The sequence below is a fragment of the Astatotilapia calliptera genome, chromosome 10 (assembly GCF_900246225.1).
Source record: "Astatotilapia calliptera chromosome 10, fAstCal1.2, whole genome shotgun sequence".
NCBI classification, from domain to species: domain Eukaryota; kingdom Metazoa; phylum Chordata; class Actinopteri; order Cichliformes; family Cichlidae; genus Astatotilapia; species Astatotilapia calliptera.
In genome coordinates this window covers 13,502,102-13,521,332 of record NC_039311.1, presented here as the reverse complement: position 1 = coordinate 13,521,332, position 19,231 = coordinate 13,502,102, and the positions used below count along the sequence as shown (strand labels likewise).

Below are 19,231 nucleotides of genomic sequence, written 5' to 3'. Positions count from 1 at the left end.
TGTATTTTTATGCCAGATGCCCTTCCTGGCGCAATCTCAAAGGGATTCGTGTCTCCTCCTGGGATCAAACCAGGTATCTCTCGCTCGATAGGCGAATGTGTAAACCCTTTACGCTATAAACGTTTTACTTTAAAAGGTGAATTATCCAGGGATTAGGGCATACCTTCAGCAATGCAAGCAGTTTTAGTGTTGTAGTGAATTTATTAATAGCTAAGGAAGAGAGGGCGATCTTTCATACCGGTTCTCCAGCGTGAACTCGAAGATTCGCTGGGGAAATACACCTTCACTTGGAAATGATTAACATAATGATTCTGTCGAGCAAATCTCAGGTGACCGTGTAAGCCGGAGCCAAAACATTCAGAGGGCAGGTATTGTAGACCTGGTCTTAAATCCACAGAGCTTTGGGGTCAGTGGGTTTAATTCGGAGCACCGTTGATCTCTCTCCCAGCTTCTTTTGGTTTCTGTCCAGATTGAAGCTTCCTCCTTAACTAGGTCACATCCTGTCCTGGGACAGAAACCAACCACAACACTTATTGATATGCGTCCCTGCGGGCAAAAAAGAGAAAAGGTGTCGAGCATTAACACCTTCCCCAGCTCTTTCATCTTACTGCTCCTGTGAGGCTTACTTATAGTACCTGGGCTCATCCACATGTGCCTCGAGGGGAGGGGGTCTTTGTTATACAGTAGGTGGGGAGTGAAACTGTATCCTGCCCGGCTGCTATTCACGTGAATGATGTATGCATTGGTGGCACCAGACCAGGAGACAGGAAAAGGACAGGAACTACAGGAAGCTGGTGTCTAATCCCAGTAGACACAACTTTGTCAAAGACACACAAACACGCTTTATACACATACATTCATTTCATCACTCGCTAAGCATTCATTTTCACGTGCACTCGCCGTACAACAATAAACTGTTGAAATGTGACGGAAAATCCCCTCTTCCTTCTTTTCCGTGTCTTCATTTGCACTGTGAGATAAGCTTGGTGTACCAAAAATGATCATTCTTGCATACTGTCAGTAAAGCCTGGAACACAGTCACTTCTACCTCCTTAGCTTAGCTAATCATACAGACATGACAGCGCTATCAATATTCTCATCTAAAGCTGGCTTATTGGTTGGTAAGCTTCAGAATCTCTCTCTTTAACACCTTGCAGCCCATTACCCACGATCCTTCATTCCTCCCACTCAGCGCCGTGTTTGGCCAGCTGAGTAGAGGTGACAGAGGAGCTGGGCATTGTACTCCTCAGTCTCTGCATTTGTAACTTCACAATATGCGACACTTCTCATGTGACCAACCCAATGCAACAATCTCTGTGTCCCCAGAGAGCCTGTCTGAAAATGTGCACCATTATCGCATCTTTAAACAGTATTGCATCTCTGTCAGCCATTCTCTGTGGCGACTTTTTACTCTAAGCTGCTGCTGTGGACAATTGTAACCCATCACTCCAGCCTTAATTCCTGGCAGGAAAGCAAAACGCTGAATGTTTAAATGTGAAGCGTGTAGCTTTCAGATGGCTCCGGGGCAACAATCATGTCTGATTTCAGGATATTGGCTTTGTAAAATTACATGTGCCAGCAGTGTCCCCTGATAAACAGAAGATTCTCAGTTATAGCCAGAGGACAGAAAAACTCCTATCAGGAATCTACTTTGCTGCCACCGAGAAACAGAACGACCCTTCATATCAAACAAAGAAGACAGCAGATTATATTCCAAAACTATCAAATAAGTAGTATCCAAGTGCTTTCCTTTATTTAGCTGTTTATTAATTATTATATTTGTGTATTGATTAGAATACTTGGGAGGGAAGGAGACCTGAAAAATGGTATCATATGTTCAGTTGATGTGATATAAAAAGGATAATGTGTTCAAATAAATTGTCAAGATGACATCAAGATGTTAGCGTGTTAGCTGGACAGGCTAAATATTCAGAGCAAGTTGCTGTGGAATGGAAAATACATTGAGCCCATCCACTTTTTATACATTCGTCATCTGTGAATCCCAAATTTTCCCCTTCTCACATTCCTCTTTTTCATTATCCCTGCTCTTCTCCTTTGTTTCAATTTCGCCAGGTGTACAAGGGTAATTGGCTCTCTGTTTCTTTAATTAAAATGAGGTCTAATTGTAGCTGAAGCAGGGCAAATGTTCTTAGGCCTATAATTTCCCTATCATACTCCAGAGCCACAGAGAGAGTGGAAAATAGGCAGCAAACGGGCATGCAGGGAAGGAATGAACATACAAGTTAAGGATAGAGAATGAAGCAGTTGGGGTGGGGGGTCATTTATAATGGCTCCAGATCTTGAATATGAAGGCAGTTTGAAACCTGAACACGGCTCGATATAGAACATGGGGGTGAGGTGTTTTCTGTACATGCCCCAATTTTAAAAAATGAAGGGTCAGGTTTTACATTTCAAAAGAAAAGCATGTACAACACTCCCTGTTGTTGTCTTGCTTTGACATAGAACAGTTAAACCCATTTTCTTTTGTTTCCACAATATTTTTTTTTAACTTTTTGCCTTAACAATATTTAACATGTTGATACTGTGTTTTTTCTGTAATTGTTAGTCGAAGGCTAAGGCCTAATCATCTCGCCACCACCCGTATCAGTTTAGACTTCTCCGGTGTCTAGTATTGCGTACAGTTGTCCTGTAATTACTGTACAGTTGTTTGTTTTGGATGTTAAAATTCATCCAGATGACGAATTTTCATTGTTCCTACATTTTTCGAGCACTGGGGGCAATTTTCCGGCGGTGGGTGGTCGCCGCTGCTGAAAGAATGCAGGGGAAAAGCCAGCTTCCTCTAACAGGGCTTAAGACTGTATCTACTTCAGCGAAAGGCAAGGCCATGCAAGCACATAATAGGAGCGCTCACCATCTCATAGAAACACTCACGCTCACGCATCCTGTCTCATAAACCTTAATGATAGAGCAGTGATAAACAGTGATTACCATGCCTGTGGGGGTGGGGATTTCATCTCTACTCCTTCAGAAAAAAAAGAAAAGAAAAATAATTATAAACACAGAGGCAGGTGTGTATATGAAATGTGGAGATGTGGAAATATGTATAGCCTTTGTGGTAAGGGTGTTTTTTAGATTATGCTGGAGTGAACTCAGGGTAGACTAAATGTGGGGAAATCACCACTCTGAACTTTGTCATCCAATTATCCTCCTCATCCACCTCTTCCCTCTTTTTTTTTTTTTTTTTTCCCCTCTCTGCTCTCTCCAGGCTTTCCTTTCTTTTCCTTTGTCACCTTAGATTGTTGTTAGAAAGCTGGTGGGCTTCTGTGGTTTTGAAGTGGAAATGGCTGAGAAGCACGGTTGTGTTTCTTCAGCTTTCAAAGAGTGTAAAATTGTGAGATTATAAAAAAGCGAAATGGGGTATGAGAAAGGAGGACTTAATGACGAAAGCGGACCCGTTATGCTCATTTACAGCTCGCTCTTTTCGCTTTTGGGCTCTACTAGAATAGCTTTGACTTATTGACAGCCTCCTTTAATCCAACTTTTTTTCTGATTGGTTGCACCTTGCAAACAGAAGGTTTGAAGACCAGGTGGGTGGAGCCGAACCCAAACTCAGAGCTGTGTGTTTTGACCATATTAAGGATGTCCCCTCTCCATGACATTATACCGAGCCAAGATAAGGGGGAAAAAAGCTCAGGATTTACCTGAGCTTTAAGTTCAAAGGGATTATTTGCACATATGTTGAACTTACTATTTAAAACATTATAGTTCCATACTAAAGCCACGTCCCTTTTTCTTCTCAATATGATGCATGACCTGTTGCATATGCAGTGCTGATGACAAGTGATGCCATGTCCTTGCTTTTATATGCAGGTGGAAGGCAGTAAAAAAGATTTGACTAATTTGCGTGTACAGCAGGGAGAGTGCTGCGGCGAGAGTGGGATCGAGAAGAGTGAAAATTCTGTGTTTGAGTGTGTGTGTTGGCCACAGAGAAAATGTATTAAATTAGCTGGAGAGAGAATGTGAGCGGTGGTGGGCGTGATTGAGTGATCAGTGAAATCATTATGGGAAAAAACAAAGAAACAAAGAGTGACCTGTTATGGATGAAACAGTTTATTTTTATTTCATAATAGTATTGTTATTGTGTTACTCATTTATTGTAAGTTGTGTTTGGTGTTGCGGATATGCGTGTTTAGAATAGGTTTATTTAAAGATAAATTATATAAGATTATTAGTTTAAAAATTGAGCACTGAGATTTAAGAACTTAATTACAGTATAGATAATGTATATAATTTGCTTGTTTTATGCATCCTCTCACAGAGTGACTGTGTCGTGTCTTCAGCTCAAACTTCACTGGGTGTTTTAGCCCTTAATCATGAGTAAACAGAGGTTGTGGCTAAATCACTGCCCACCAGCTCCAGGCTTCTAACCCCCCTCCTCCCTTTTATACCCGAGCCAACAAGAGGCTCTTTCTGCTGCTTCCCCAGTCCTGTGCACAGCTGTTTTCCTGCTTGTTCCCTGAAACTCCAACTGTAGTGTGCGACTGTGCTGGGAAACCTCTACACTCCACTTTTACAGGAAACAGCCATACTTAACACCTTTTCTCTCCACACTCCTGGATGAGGTTATGGTATTTTAGATTTGTCCTTTTTGTGAGACTCATCACAGCCGTTTTCCCATGGCCGCAGTGGTATTTGACTTCTGGTGCCGTCTCCGCCGGTGTTGTTTGTGCAATTCTTCTCATTAGTCGTATTTCAGTCCTGCCCATTACCATTGTGTCTCACCTTTCAAGCTTCTTGTCCTCTCCCACTTTCAGGAGACTCTGGGGGTATTATTCTGTTTTGTAATTGGTAACATGTTGCAGTGCCCTCTTGCACATAGTGTACATCAGGTTTCTAGCCTTAATCACCCATGCCAGACTTTTCAGCTGTCTTTCACTCGTCTTTCCAGCATCACCAATCAAAATCATTCTTGTTTGCCATCCAGTCTCTTCCTGGATGTCACTGGTTACCAGAGTTTACTTGCTGAATGGGATGCCACAACTGCAGATACTCTATAGGGTAACAGTGACTTTCCACCTGGATCTGCTGTGTAGAGCAGCTTTGACGTATTGATAGCTCCCCTTTTAACTTTCTTCTGATTGGCTTCACCTGGCAAACAGAAGGTTTAAAAAGCAAGTGGGTGGTGCTTCTGTAACTAATCTCTACTCTGTGTGTCTCTCTGTGTCACTACAGAGTCAGAGAAAGAAGTAGGACTTCTCAGAGATAATTTTTTTCTTTTATAAAGATAACAATGCCGATCTGATTAACAGTCACTGCACTTATGCTTTCTCACACCCTGCTTATAACGCCCCTCCCCTGCCCAATGGCATCAGGCAAGGCAGACGAGTGGAGACTGTGTAGCTTCTCTGGCAGATCACCATATAGGTTAGTTGTATGATGATTCCTATTCTCTAGCACCAAACAGGTTGAACTTAAACACTGGTTGTTTAAAATTAAAGAAAAGATTTAGCACAACCTAGCATTTGGACACCAAGTGTTACTGAATAGCTGCAACCCCTTTATACAGTAAGGTATTCTAAATATTGCTCTCTTAATAATATAATCGCAATCACCGCCCAATTAAAGTGTTAAGGTCATCTATTCAACTGCTCGTTAATGCAAATATGTAATCATCCAGTCTAATGACTGCATATTTATGCATTTAGGTATGTAGACGTGGTCCAGAGAACCTGCTGAAGTTCAAACTGAGCATTTAAATTGGGAAAGAAGATGATTTAACTCACTTTGAATGTGGCCATGTTTTTTTGCTGCAAGATTCGCTGGTCTGCGTATTTTAGAAACTGCTGTTCTACTGGGATTTTCCTGCACATCTCTAGGGTTTACAGTGAACGGTCAGAAAAAGAAGAAAATATCCAGTGAGCAGCATTTCCCGTGGGTGAAAATGTTAGAGGTCAGAGGAGAATGGCCACGCTGCTTCCAGCTGATAGAAAGGCGACAGTAACTCAAATAATCACTCGGTACAACCAAGGAATACAGAAGAGCATCTCTGAAGGCATTGAACATGGAATCAGATGGGTACCATTCCTGTTAGCTAAGAGCAGAAAAGTGAGAATACATTTCACACAAACTCACCAGAGTTGAACAATGAAGACTGGAAAAACAATGCCCAATCTAATGAGTGTCCATTTCTGCTGCAATGATCAGACGCTAGGGTGTGGGGGATATTTTCTTAGCATACTTGGGGCACCTTAGTATCAGTTGGGTATTGTTCAAATCCCACAGCCAACCTGAGTGTTTATGACCACAGTGTACCATCTTCTGATGACTGCTTCGAGCAGGATAATGACAAAGCGATCATCAAGGGCGATCGTGGCTCGAAGAGTTGGCAGTTCGTCTTGTAACCGGAAGGTTGCCGGTTCGAGCCCCGGCTCGGACAGTATCGGCCGTTGTGTCCTTGGGCAAGACACTTCACCTGCCGCCTACTGGTGATGGCCAGAGGGGCCGATGGCGCGATATGGCAGCCTCGTTTCTGTCAGTCTGCCCCAGGGCAGCTGTGGCTACAACTGTAGCTTGCCTCCACCAGTGTGTGAATTATATAAATGCAATCTATTATTATTATTATTATTATTATTATTATTATTAAAGCTTAAATCGTCTCAACACAGTCACCAGATCTCAATCCAGTAGAGCACCTGTGGGATCTGGTGGGACAGGAGATTTACATCGTGGATGTGCAGTCACCAAATCTCCAGCAACTGTGTGATTCTGTCATGAATCTGTGCCGCAGAAATTAATGGCAGTTGTCTGGATTTATAGGACATGAAGACTTGGTGAGCTAGAGTTGTAGCGCTTGACACAACAGGAGCCAGATTCAGCTTTACCTCAGAATCTTTTTGCACCTTCGTGTGTATTTCACTGGGATGTGGGCTGGTAAGTGGTAAATGCGATTGCCTCTCACTTCACACAGGATCACAGAGATTAGTAACTGTAGGCGTTGGAGTTATTTTTGTAAAATACTACAAGTGCTGGTGTTTTGCAAAATATATTCAAAGAGCACGAGGAGTCCATGACAGCCTTGATGTCCTCGTAATGTTCGGTGTTAAAGGTTTCCCCAAACACCCTCTTATCCTGTACACAATCTTTCACAGGCAACACAATATCTACAACATCCACAGAAAATGAAAGTAACTGAGAGAGCGATATTAGGATTACACTGTGAGGATGAATTTTCATAATTTTGGCAGCAATATTTATCACACTGACACTGCTAGTCATCAGTCTGGGGATGGTGGTGTGAGAAATGGTATTAGATGTAAGTATTTTTCTTTACTTAGGGCTTGAGTTAATGAGTGTTTTTATTATTGATTAGCCTCCTTCTTTTTTTTTAAATAAATGCCTAGCACTGTTTTGTTTTCTTTTTTCTTTTCAGAGCCTAGTCAAATCTTCACATAGTTCTCACATTTTTGCTTAAACTTATCTGATGATAAGATTGCTGGCAATTCATCATAATTAACCACTGTGTTTTACAAGCTGACGGTTGTAGAGGAAAGAGAGAAATCATTTCTACTCTTGATGTTTTGTAGTGTGTTTTGTGTAGTTTAAAAGAAAATTCCTTTAATAAGCCTTTATTAAACTTCAATGGCTGAAGTCATTATTGAAGCAATAAAAGAAGCCCCATTGAAGAACTACGGGCTTTAGATAAATGCAGATGGAATCACAGAGTTTGTATTTAATGCCGGATGCGTGATTGTATGACACACGTACGCAGCAGATGTTTTGAGAAACAAAGCAACATGTTGAAGCGAGTAGGCGGTGGAAACGCATCTTAAACAACTGAGAAAAGCAACACGTTGTCCTCATTGAGAATTCAGAGTAATTGTTTAGTTTCTGAATGAGCTGTTCAGCGGAGTTTGTCAGCTCGAGGTAAACGAACAGGCAGCAATGCGAGGCAAGATATTGATATGTTATTAAAATTAAAATTCTATTTGAAAGTATGGATTTCCGAGGAATTCAAGCACTGCTTTATTATTTATGTGAAGGATATTGATCTAATGGGAAAACGTTTGAGTGCAAAAATCGAAACGTGGGGGAAAAAATAAAGCACAAAAAGTGGAGATCTGGGGCAGATGAAGCGTTGTATTTGTCTGTGTGTGCAGAGGGTGTACTGCGGCGTTATGGCATGCTGACTTAACTGCCGAGCCTTATATTGGAAGCCTAATTCAACAAAGCACCTTACTAACCCCAATGATAAACCTCCTGCTGAAACCCCCATTTCCTCCAGCATCCATTTTCATGGAAGCGCTCCTTGGTTTGTAGCCACATTAAATCTGTTTATTCGTAAAACCAAACTGCGCAACCCTTTTGGGATGAGCTTCTGTGGGGAACAGGTAGGGCACTAAAAGCCACTCTGTGACAGAAACCGCATCCCATCAGTGTAAATATGACTCGGAGCCTGCTAATGCAGCTAAAGCGGGGAGGGGAAAAAAAAAAGATGTCCTCACATCAAAAGAAGTCCCTGCACCCAAACTAAACTGTGCTTCCAGTTGCACGCAGTTCAGGTCTCGGATTTTATTGGGTTACTGAATCATAGCAGAAGTCCTCAGATTGTTTGTGAGCTGGCAGCCTAACCCTCAAAAGATTACAAAAAATCAATTCTATTGTAATCACAGATTGTGACTGGAAGGGCTTAAATCTTGGTGTGCCTGTGCACACGCCTGTGCATGCGCGCGTGTGCGTATCTGTGTAAGTCTGTTCGATTCTGCTGTTCTACTTGTCCCTGCTCTCCCTGGACAGACTCCTTTTTTTTGAGCAGGTTCAGTTCGACCGCAGGCGCGGCGTGTCGCTGGGAACTGGGGGGAGATGGGGGGAATAAAAACAAACATGAGAGGAAAGACAATTTTAGAGTAGTGGGAATGTTTCTGTGGATGTAATTGACTGGTGAAACCTCATCTTCTATACTAATCCCAGCATAAGCCATAGCTGATACTTTGCAGAGCGCTTGGGACTCAAAATATGTTCTCTCTGTGATTTTTAGATTCGATTGTGTGTTTTCTGAATGTAAATGAGCCTTATACGTGTCGTTTTTACATTTCCTGCTGTGAGTGGTGATATATTTTTTTTATCTCTTCTGCAGAGGTCCTGATGAACACTAAGACAGAGACTTCAGATCTCAAATGGACCGTCTTCTCCCATGCCAAGCCACAGGTATGTAACCTCAGCTTCACTGTGTTATCTGTATTCCTGCCACAGAGCCTAGTGGTGACTGGGGATTTTTGGCCTCCAGCTGTTCCTTTGTTACTTTGGCTATAAAAGATTTCCTTATATGGCAGGTAACTGACAGAGTAAAAGAAACACCAGAGTGAATGTGGGATTTAAAGTGTATTGAAAGCAGATGCTTTGATAGATCTCATCAACCTTGGAGTCGAAGTCACAGGCTGCTCGCAATTTTTGGTCCTGCAGCCAGAAAAAGACATATTTGTAATTTGATCAGCTGAGTAGTGGTTGCTAAGGTATTTCTGCCAGCAGCGTCTGTGACCAGAACTGCTCAACTTGCCGATTGCCTTGGAAGGAAAATGGTCCCAGTGATGGCGGTAGGAGGATTTCTGGTGCTGGACTGAAATACTCAACAAATGTGTCTGTGCTTTTGATTAAGATGCAAGGCTGAAGCAGGCAGACTGTCTCTAAATAGCCTGCACAGCATTTATCATTTGAAGCAGTTTATCAAAAGCTCTGTGTTGTCAGAAGAGTGGCCGGGCTTGTGTTTTTAAGCATTACCTTGGCACAAAAGAGTATAAAACCGTGATTTAGTCAATGATGACAAGCAGCGGTGGGGAGATGCCACGAGCTGTCTGCTTCAAAAGTGCAGACATAAAAGGGATACTGTATTATTCTTTATTTTTAGGATTAAAGGATTATGATACCCTTGTAGGAGATATTTGTGGCAACTTACAACCCAGTCAGATAAAAATTTCTGGCTTCTCAATTTCAAAAATACTTGAATGTCACTGTTGCATTAATAATTCATGAGGAAGCCAAATAAAGCTAATATTCATATTAAACCTTTTGGTGTAATGATGCGAGTGTGACAATTGTTTTAATGAAACTGGGATGTGCTTCCGACTAAATCTGTCACAGTTAGACCCTGTTGCATATTAACACACATCTATGGGCCTCCATCACACAGACGCGCACATTTGAAGGTAGTGCCATTGCGCTCTTTGTGCAGAGATCATGGCTCCCAGTTTTTGAACTTTTTGATTAGTTGTGCATCCATTTAAAACTTGACTGTCCTGAAACGACTCACAATCTTATTCATGAATCACTTGCTCTTTCTCACATATTAAGTGTACGCAAAGCTTTATTTTTATACTACATTTCATTCCAAGCAGGAGCACAATGCACTGCACAATGCACAAGCTCCTTCAGAGTGTGTATCACCAAACTATAAAGATGCTGTAAAACGAAAATGTACGTAAGAACGATGAAAACCAAAAGTCAGTACAAGGAGTAAGGTGAAAAAAGTGAAGTAATAATTATGATCGTTTGTTGTCCAGTTAGAGTAATAAAATACTTCAAGGTGAAGTCCACAAACAGTCAGAAATAAAGTAAAATGTTAAAGCCAAACAGCATGGATAAGCAGGACAGGTTTTAGTTTAGGTTTAACATTGATGATTTATTAGGTTTTTACAGTCTGCATTAGCCAGCATCAGATGCATTCAGTGGCCAATTCATTAGTTACCAGGTTGGACCCCTTACACCTTCGTGACTGACTTGAACGCGTGGCATAGATGCAGAGTGGCACAGATTTGTTGAACAGCAGTTTCTAAAATACTCAGACCAGCCCATCTGGCAGCAACAACCTTACCACATTCAAAGTCACTTACATCACCTTCTGCTCACTTTGAACTTCAGCAGGTTCTCTGGACCACGTCTACATACCTAAATGCATAAAGATGCCATCATTACACTGGATGATTACATATTTGCATTAACGAGCAGTTGAATAGAGGTGTGGGAAAAATCCAATCCATCTGACAAGAACAGCCATGCAACATTCAAAGGCACTCGAATCACTTTTCTTCCTCATTCTGATGCTTGTTTTGAACTCCAGCAGGTTGTCTTGACTATGTCTAGATGCTTAAATACAGACATTTAATTGGCTGACTAGATACCTCATGAAGACATGTGCCTAATGAAATTGCCAGTGTTTGTATATGTATAGTATTCATCTAAGTTGGATTGGCCATGTGTGCTACCTACTGACTGCGACTCCACCAGAGGTTTACCTGGATCATTCTCATAGGTGCAGTTAGACATGAACACACACTTTATGCTAAATAGCTGGCAAATCAAAGAACATTTATTGTCCAATCTGACTGCGTTAGACATTTGCTCTCTACGTGTCTAGTAAAGTTCAGTTCATGCGTGAAAATGGCTCTAAACAACAAGGCAAAATCAATGATTGTAAAAGATTTGTTGAAATGTCATCAGTGCCGGATGTATGTCGTAAATGTCATCCACTGTGATGTCGAGACTTCAGTACTATTAAATACAGAAGGTGTGACTTGCTGCCAAAGAAATGTAATTATTTTTTTCAGGAGGTAATCTATATCTTGTAAAAAGTATTAGATTACTTTTTTAAAAGTAACACTATATGCTTTTTTTTAAAAGTCCCATTTATGTAACTGCACTTTCTCTGTGTACTTGTAGCTCATTCTCTCATTTGCCTTCAAGTCACACTTCTCTTTGAATGGTTTTTGTCAAATCCAGATGAGTCCTCACAGATTCGGTGCATCTTCATCACAGAAAACATTTTGTTCACAGACACATGTGCTGCCAAAGTCCACGGTATTTATTTTTTTTGGGATTAGAAGGGAAATTCTTCTTTCCAGCGTCTCAAACCTGTCTCTCGGTGCTCTGCTGCACTGTAATTCATTCACACCACAATTCTGCCTCATTCAACACATCATCTGAAAATGGATTTTTAAAGATTTACATATTTACATAACCGAATTTCTGAGCCTCAAGTTCAGCAAATCTGCTAAATTCTGCCCCGAGTATGTTAATTTCTTGCTTGTTTCCCGCTCTTGGGAACATAGTGATGGTGAACATTTTGCTGTTGACTCAGAAGTCAAACATTAAAGCATTTTTCTGTTGCATTTGGCTGCCCAACAAATGTAGATTTCTGTGCAGTTTTTTTTTACTTCACTCATATTTGCGATATCCCCTCTTTATTCTTGTGTTTTAGGCTATAAATGTGTTTGAAAGGTGAAAGCTTTGTCTGTCTCGATGCTGTTTGCAGAAGTGTGCTTTGTTTGACAAGTGAGACTTGTATTCCCACTGGCTGTGCTGGAGCTCAGTGGGAGGAATGATTTAACAACCCAGATTCAAATTCGGGCTGGATTAAAATCCACAGTGGGCCAGATCTGTCCCACGGGCCTCTGACAGGTGCAGAAGGCCAACAAAAGATTGTAACATTATTATGATGAATAGGATTTTTAATGTGACCAATTATATAAATATATAAATACCCCAGTGAAAGTCTTTATAGGTGAAGTAAATCTACTCTGTGCTCACAAGTTATCTGGGTCAATCTGACAGCCCTTTGTTCTCTCTGCTCTCAGTGGGAGGAAGTAAGCGGTTTAGATGAGGAGAACAACAGCGTAAGGATCAATCAGATTTGCCAAACGGACAGTTCGTCCAGCCACTGGCTGCGCAGTGGCTACATCCAGCGACGGGGAGCGTCTCAGGTGTACGTGGAACTGCGATTCACCATGATGGAGTGCTCTTCCAGGAGCACACACCACCGTAGCTGTAAGGAGACCTTCAACCTCTACTACTATGAGGCAGACTCCAACGAAGCCACTGCTACGAACCCACCCTGGATGGAGAACCCCTACATCAAGGTACCCATTACATTACATTATAAAAAATAATGCAGGTTTCTTTTCTGTTGGCTAGTCTGATAAATATTATAGGAGCTAATTCGTTGTTTAATTGTTTGAGAAAATCAATTGAATTGAATTCTCGTGGTATTGCCACTCGGCTTCTAAGACTGTTGTATTATTATGTCTTGCTCAGCAGGAACATTTTTATATTTGACAGCGTAATAAACTGCAGGGCTTATCTTGATTATCGATCAGTCTGCCTATTATTTCCACAATTAATCGATTGATTCCACTGTGGTGGCTCTAATTTGCTTTGCTTTACCCAAAAGTATAAACAAGTGATGTATATCAAGAAAAATAGGGTAAAAACTGCCTGAAATGGTCGTGTCTGAAATTGTACTCTTAAAAAAAAAAAGAAGCAGCAAATCAATGGGAAAAAAAAGTTCTGTCGCAATGAGGGAACTCGAAGCTCCAAATCTGAAGGTTGCCAAGCAGTGAGGACCTGAGAAAAATAAGTTATTGAATAGCTGTGTGTATTGCTACCAGTGAAAGTCTGTTGCATTGAATTTGATGACTCACAAATACCCTCATAAACTGGATAAAAAAAGCTGTGCATGATGTCCAAGTCATTGTTGGGAAAAAAACTTAAATGATGAAACCATTAACAATAAGTATTCTTGCCTTTCACTTTTGCAGAATTATTTATAATCTCACCATGTTCTTGTTTTCGCTGACAAACAACTGTTTTTGAAGCCTCATAAGGCGCATGTGTGTACAGCATGCAGTACTGTGAAAAAGTACCAACTCTCACTTCTTCTTTATATAGGATATATGAAGCATATAGGGTAAATGGTGTGGCGATTGACTGAAATGTCTGCAAACAAACATGGTATATAAACAGAGTTTGTCTGAATAGCTTGAAACTCAATATTTGGTGTGACCATCTTCATTCTTCAACACAGCCTGAACTCTCTTAGACAAGCTTGCCTGCAAGTTCTCTAAATGTCTGCAAGAATAGTTTTCCAGGCCTCTCGAAGTACATTCAAAACTCTTCTTCAGATGTTGGCTGCCTTTTTTTCCCCATTTTCTGTAAAAATGATCCAAAACTTGCTTCATTAGTGTTGAGATCGGTGCTCTGGTGAGACCAATCCATGACTGATAGTGTTCCACTGTGTGTGTGTGTGTGTGTGTGTTTTTCATTCAAGTATGATTTTACTGCATTGCCAGTGTTTTTGGAATCACTGTCGTGCTGAAAAATGAAGCCGATGCCAAGCAGATTATAGCTGCATTGTGCATCATAATCTGATGGTACTTTTCTGTGTTCATGATTCCATCAATTTTGACAAGATCTCCACTGGCAAACTATGACAGATCCTCCATCGTGTTTGACAGATGGCTGTCGACACTCAGTGCTGTAGCTCTCTCCTGAACTTCTCTGCACATATTGATAAAGGTTTAAACCAAAAATGTCAAAATCTCGATCCATCACTCTGTAAGTCCAGTTATTGTGTAATTTAGCATACCGCAACATTTTCTTGCCACTTCCGTTTCTTAAGAATGGCCTTTCTGATGAGGCTTCACTTGGCCAGATGCATCTGCCAGGTCCTGTGTCAGGTCTTTGCTGGACTTTTTGCTATTTCTTAAGGACATGAATATCATATAGTGCCCATCTGTTTGGTTTTTAGGTCTGCGACTTATTCTTGTGTCCTCCACATGCCATTTTTTCTCATTTGTCTTTTAGGACACACTGCACTCCAAGTTATGCCAAGTTTTTTGGTTTACAGCTCTTTGTGAATCACCTTGTTGGTGCAAAAATAATACTTTATGCCTGTTAAACTGTTATTTTTTTATTCCTTTGTTAGTGTGAAGTAGCTTTAAAACACTTATCTGAAAATGTCTAGGTATTAGGACTGGATTAAAATGAGTAAAAAAGCAGACATGTCCAAAGAAAAACTTTAAAAGACCTTCTTCAGACCACTTTAAAAAGTTACAAGAAAGTCTGGCTCCTTGGAAGCAGGCTCAAGTCTTTTGCACAGTACTGTACACGTTTGTGACGGATTTCTTTCCCCCTCAGTGTGCAGCTTTTCATACAGATTCAAAACAAGTTTGCAGAGACCAAGATTTGCTTTAAATGTCAGTTTCACAACATCGTCAATGTTCGGGGACTTTTTTAATGTTCCAATCATGTTCTCGCCTCTTGGGAGCAAGCACTGCTTTAAAACCCACCTTGTCAGTGCATTCAATCTGTTTCACAGCCTGAATCTTTTCGTAATGTTTATCTTCTGGGTTTCATTTTCCAAACACATAGCTTAGGAATGCAGCACAGTCAATCTAATTGTCAAACCTTAGTTGTTGGCCGTGTCCTTGAACACAACACCAAACAGTGGCGTCAAAATAGTCCCTGCTTCTCAACTTCATTACCACCTAATAATGTAACTTTGACAGAAAAATAAAAGTGATGAAATGTTCGCCGTGATGAATTGCCTTCCTCTCCAGCAAGTTTCTCGTCCCTGCAAGTTGAGGTTCAAAGCACACTGTAATAAATGGGAAACAATGGCTGCCAGAAAGGCAGTGAATCAATGTAAAAATCACAGTGGTATGCTTTGTAAAATTTTCAGTAATATGAAGCATATGTAATTTCTAATTAATGGGCTAAACATGCAAAACTATCAGTTTGATCTTTTTCATGGCTGAACAGGAATGCAGGCGTGCAGGAATCTGGATATTACATAAGGTCTTTTCTCTTTCTCCCTGTCTTAGGTGGACACAGTGGCTGCAGACTTTCTACTAAGGAAGGACGGGGAGAAGAAATTGAACGTGAAGACCTTGAGACTCGGCCCTCTTAATAAGAGAGGCTTTTACTTGGCCTTTCAGGCTCAGGGTGCCTGCATGGCTCTGCTGTCTGTCAGGGTCTTCTTCAAGAAGTGTCCTCCCCTGGTCAGTGCTCTTTCCTCTTTCCCTGAGACTATACCGCGTACTCTTGTGCAAGAGGCACAGGGTGTGTGTGTGGAGCACGCAGCTCAGCAAGGTCCCCGTCCTCGGCCGCCTAAGCTCTTCTGCGGGGAGGATGGCCAGTGGGTGGGCCAGCCAACAACCTCATGTGCATGCGTACCAGGATTTGAACCAGCTGAGGGGTACACGAGATGCACAGGTAACGAAAGAGGCAAGGTTAAGCCAAATAAAACTGACATGCGTGCATGTATGCATATAGACTACACCCATATAGGCAACAGGGCAGGCAGACTAAACAAGAACACAATGGTAAGGCGAGGGTGGCGGGGAGTTCACTGAGGGTTGAAGTGTTTGAGAGGAAATGAGAGACCGAGGAAGTTAATGAGGCAGGGGAATGGCTGTGACACAGAGGAGACAGAAAGAGAGGTCAGGTGGAGCAGCACTTATCTCTGAAAGGAAGAGCAGGGTCAAAGGCTTACTGCTGCGACAACTCCTGGCTCAGCCGAGATAGGAGCGCAGGAGGACTGCAGAGGTGAGGGGCGAGAGGGAGGGGAGGTGGTGCTCGGGGTAAAGATCATAACACTTTGAGAACATCAAAGCAAAGCAGACAAAAAAAGAAGGAAGAAGCAGGATGATTCTCTCAGGAGCCGTGCAGCAGCTCTGCCTAATGAGTCCAATTAACAAGCCTCGCGCATGGACTACCCCCTCACACGCGCACAGACTCGCCGCATCGCAGCGACACAGATAAATGGCGAGCACTAAAAACACAGAAACAAAAGGAGAAATGCCACATTTTCCCAGGGAAACGCCTGGTTTCATCTGTCTGTGTTTGAAGGTAGGCTGTAGTTTGATCTCCGTGGGCGGTATAATGATTTTTCATAACAAAAAAATAATTTCCGACATTTTGCTCCTGGTGAGGTGGCATTTTCCAGCGTTCTGTCACAGAAGAGAGTTGCAAGGCAAAACATTCACAAGGCCATAAAGGGAAATTGCCTCGCAGAAAAGACCGGACAGTTAATTTGCTTGGGAGGCTGGTCATTTCGGAAAAATGAAATCGACGCCAGGGTTTAAAATTAAAATTCATTTTGCTGTAATACCATTATTTGCCAGAGACTATACATATATTTTCTGGGGCAAACACGAGCATTTAAATATAAAAGTTATGAATGCTGTCAAGTTGATTTAGTGTTTCATCTAAGTATGGTTAGAATATTTAAACCAGGTCTCTGAAATGAACTATAAGACCATAAATACTGCTCTGGGGGAGGGGTATATTTCCCCTCATGTGGCAGTATTGCTTTATTATTGTTAGACAAGTACATCATTATAAAGGTTAAAAACTAAATAGGTTAGAACTAGCCCCTAATCTACTCCAAACAAGATTCATTTCTATTTCAAAAGCTTTGTTTCGTTCAGGAAAAAATGCCAGAACCAGAATACTGACTTATCTTAATGTGAACTGCTGCAAGTGCTAAACAATCTTACAGCTGAATTCACTGAAAAGTTGCACAGTAATCGATAGCGACGGCTCCTGTAAATCACAGTGTTATTTGTGTCATCTTGTGGGAGCTCGTAAGCACCGAGGTTACAGCCGCCTCTTCACATGTGGCAAATTCCTTGCGGTAAATGTCAGTCAGGAACGATCAGCGAGAGCGTTGACCCTGTGAAATGTGTCAGTTTTTCGCTGCAGCGATGCTCCCGCTCGGTGTGAAAGTTTCTTGTTGTATTTCTCTCGCTCAGCAGCTGCGTATCAGCCGCCCAGACTGAACGCAGAAAGTAAACACGTTTGCTGCCATTGTGTGCGGTATTAGCAGGGTGACGGCTTATTACACATTCACATGTTAGAACAAGCGTTGGATCGGGCTTTGCTGGTGAGCAGAAGCTGAGGTGTGCACGGTTTCAGACCATGTAGTGACTGCAGCTAATGACTGTTGTCATTCTTAATTTCTACGTGTATTTATTTTCTTTGATCGATTGATTGTTTAGTCTGAAACGTCAGACGTGGTGATGTTTACTGCGATATGAAGCGAAGAAATACAGGAGTGGTGTTGTAGATTTGGTCAAAATTGTGCTTAATTGTTTTTCCATCGCTCGACTAATTGATTGTTCAGCCAATCCTTTCAGCATGAGTTCAGACTCCATTCACGGTGTCCTTACATGTTACCGCGGTGCTGGTTTGGGCTTTACAAAAGGAGACCTGGAACAATGTTTGAATCAATAAACAATGACATTTTTTTCATAAGGACCGCCACATGTCTGGTCTCATTATCCAGATATGGCCAGGTAAATTCAATGATAAGCAGCATGTCAGTCACAGGCAGTTTTTTTTTTTCCTCCACTAAATTGACTATTAGTGTCAGTCTCATTACTGTGATTGTCTCAGTTTATAGCCCTCATTACATGCTTCTGTCTGTCAATCTGCAGCCATCTGGCACCTAAGCACTCCGAAATAAAGGATTTATTTGCAAATTGAGTTTGACCCAGGCCTATACAGGACACAGTGAAGGCGTTATGCAATGTACTGTTGTATTTAATGCTAATGTGCCTTTATTTGTTCTCACATCTTGTCCTCTTCAGCGTGTCCTGTGGGCCAGTTTAAGTCAGGCATAGAGGGACAGTGCAGAGGCTGCCCAGGATTCAGCCAAGCCACCAACAGGGGGGCGTCAATGTGTGAATGTCGCCCTGGGTACCTACGTGCCGAATCAGACACTCCTGACACACCGTGCACTAGTAAGTAAAACAGTGCTTAATCCACATGCAAATATGGAGGTGCTAAGCAACACTCTTTACTGTCTCCTCCTCTCTTTTTTTGTCTTCCTCTGACACCTCTGATGCTACTTCTTTTTTTCCCTCCGGTGTCATTTAGCCAGGGTCCGCTGAGCTGCTTTGTGGCTTTTGTCTCACGGCTGGCCATTGAGATGCATGTCCTTTGTGACAGGTTGTTGGTGAGGGTGGGAGGGTAGGGCTTTCTGTCCAAAGTGAAGTAGGCATTGATGGTCTCAAGTGACACATCCATGCGGATTGAGGAATTTCAATTCAGGCTCATTTTGGGTGTGTGTGAATGGGAAGGGGGGTCTTTAATTAGGTGCGCTCTTTCGGAAGGGCCACAAAGCTGATGTGAAACAATGTGACACTGTGACTGTGGCTGTTACCCCTGCAGGTGTGATATAAATACCAACTGGAATTCACACCCACCAATTTTATTTTTTACTGATAACTTTAATTACAAAGACTTATCTTAATAATGGATCTCTTTAAGAAGCTAATTTCTATTATGTATTCTGTTGTTGTATCAGATTGCCTGAGCAGTTCGGCACGTAACGTTATTTTCAATTTGTATGCAAAGTTTTAAACCAGCCGAGCCACCTGAAATTCACGCCAGACCTTTTCCCTCCTGAAAATAGGTATACGTTTTTACATTTTTGCGACAG

The 19,231-nt window shown here is 41.7% G+C and overlaps 1 protein-coding gene across 1 annotated transcript in view; it reads left to right on the top strand.

Moving 5' to 3' along the window:
• Nucleotides 1-19,231, top strand: part of ephb4a (eph receptor B4a) — a 41,128-nt gene that overhangs the window by 12,719 nt on the left and 9,178 nt on the right. Inside the window, exons 2-5 of the mRNA XM_026181539.1 lie at nt 9,095-9,165; nt 12,585-12,866; nt 15,609-15,999; nt 18,378-18,530. Of these exons, the coding sequence (XP_026037324.1) occupies nt 9,095-9,165; nt 12,585-12,866; nt 15,609-15,999; nt 18,378-18,530 (897 nt within the window). The remainder of the gene's footprint in view (nt 1-9,094; nt 9,166-12,584; nt 12,867-15,608; nt 16,000-18,377; nt 18,531-19,231) is intronic.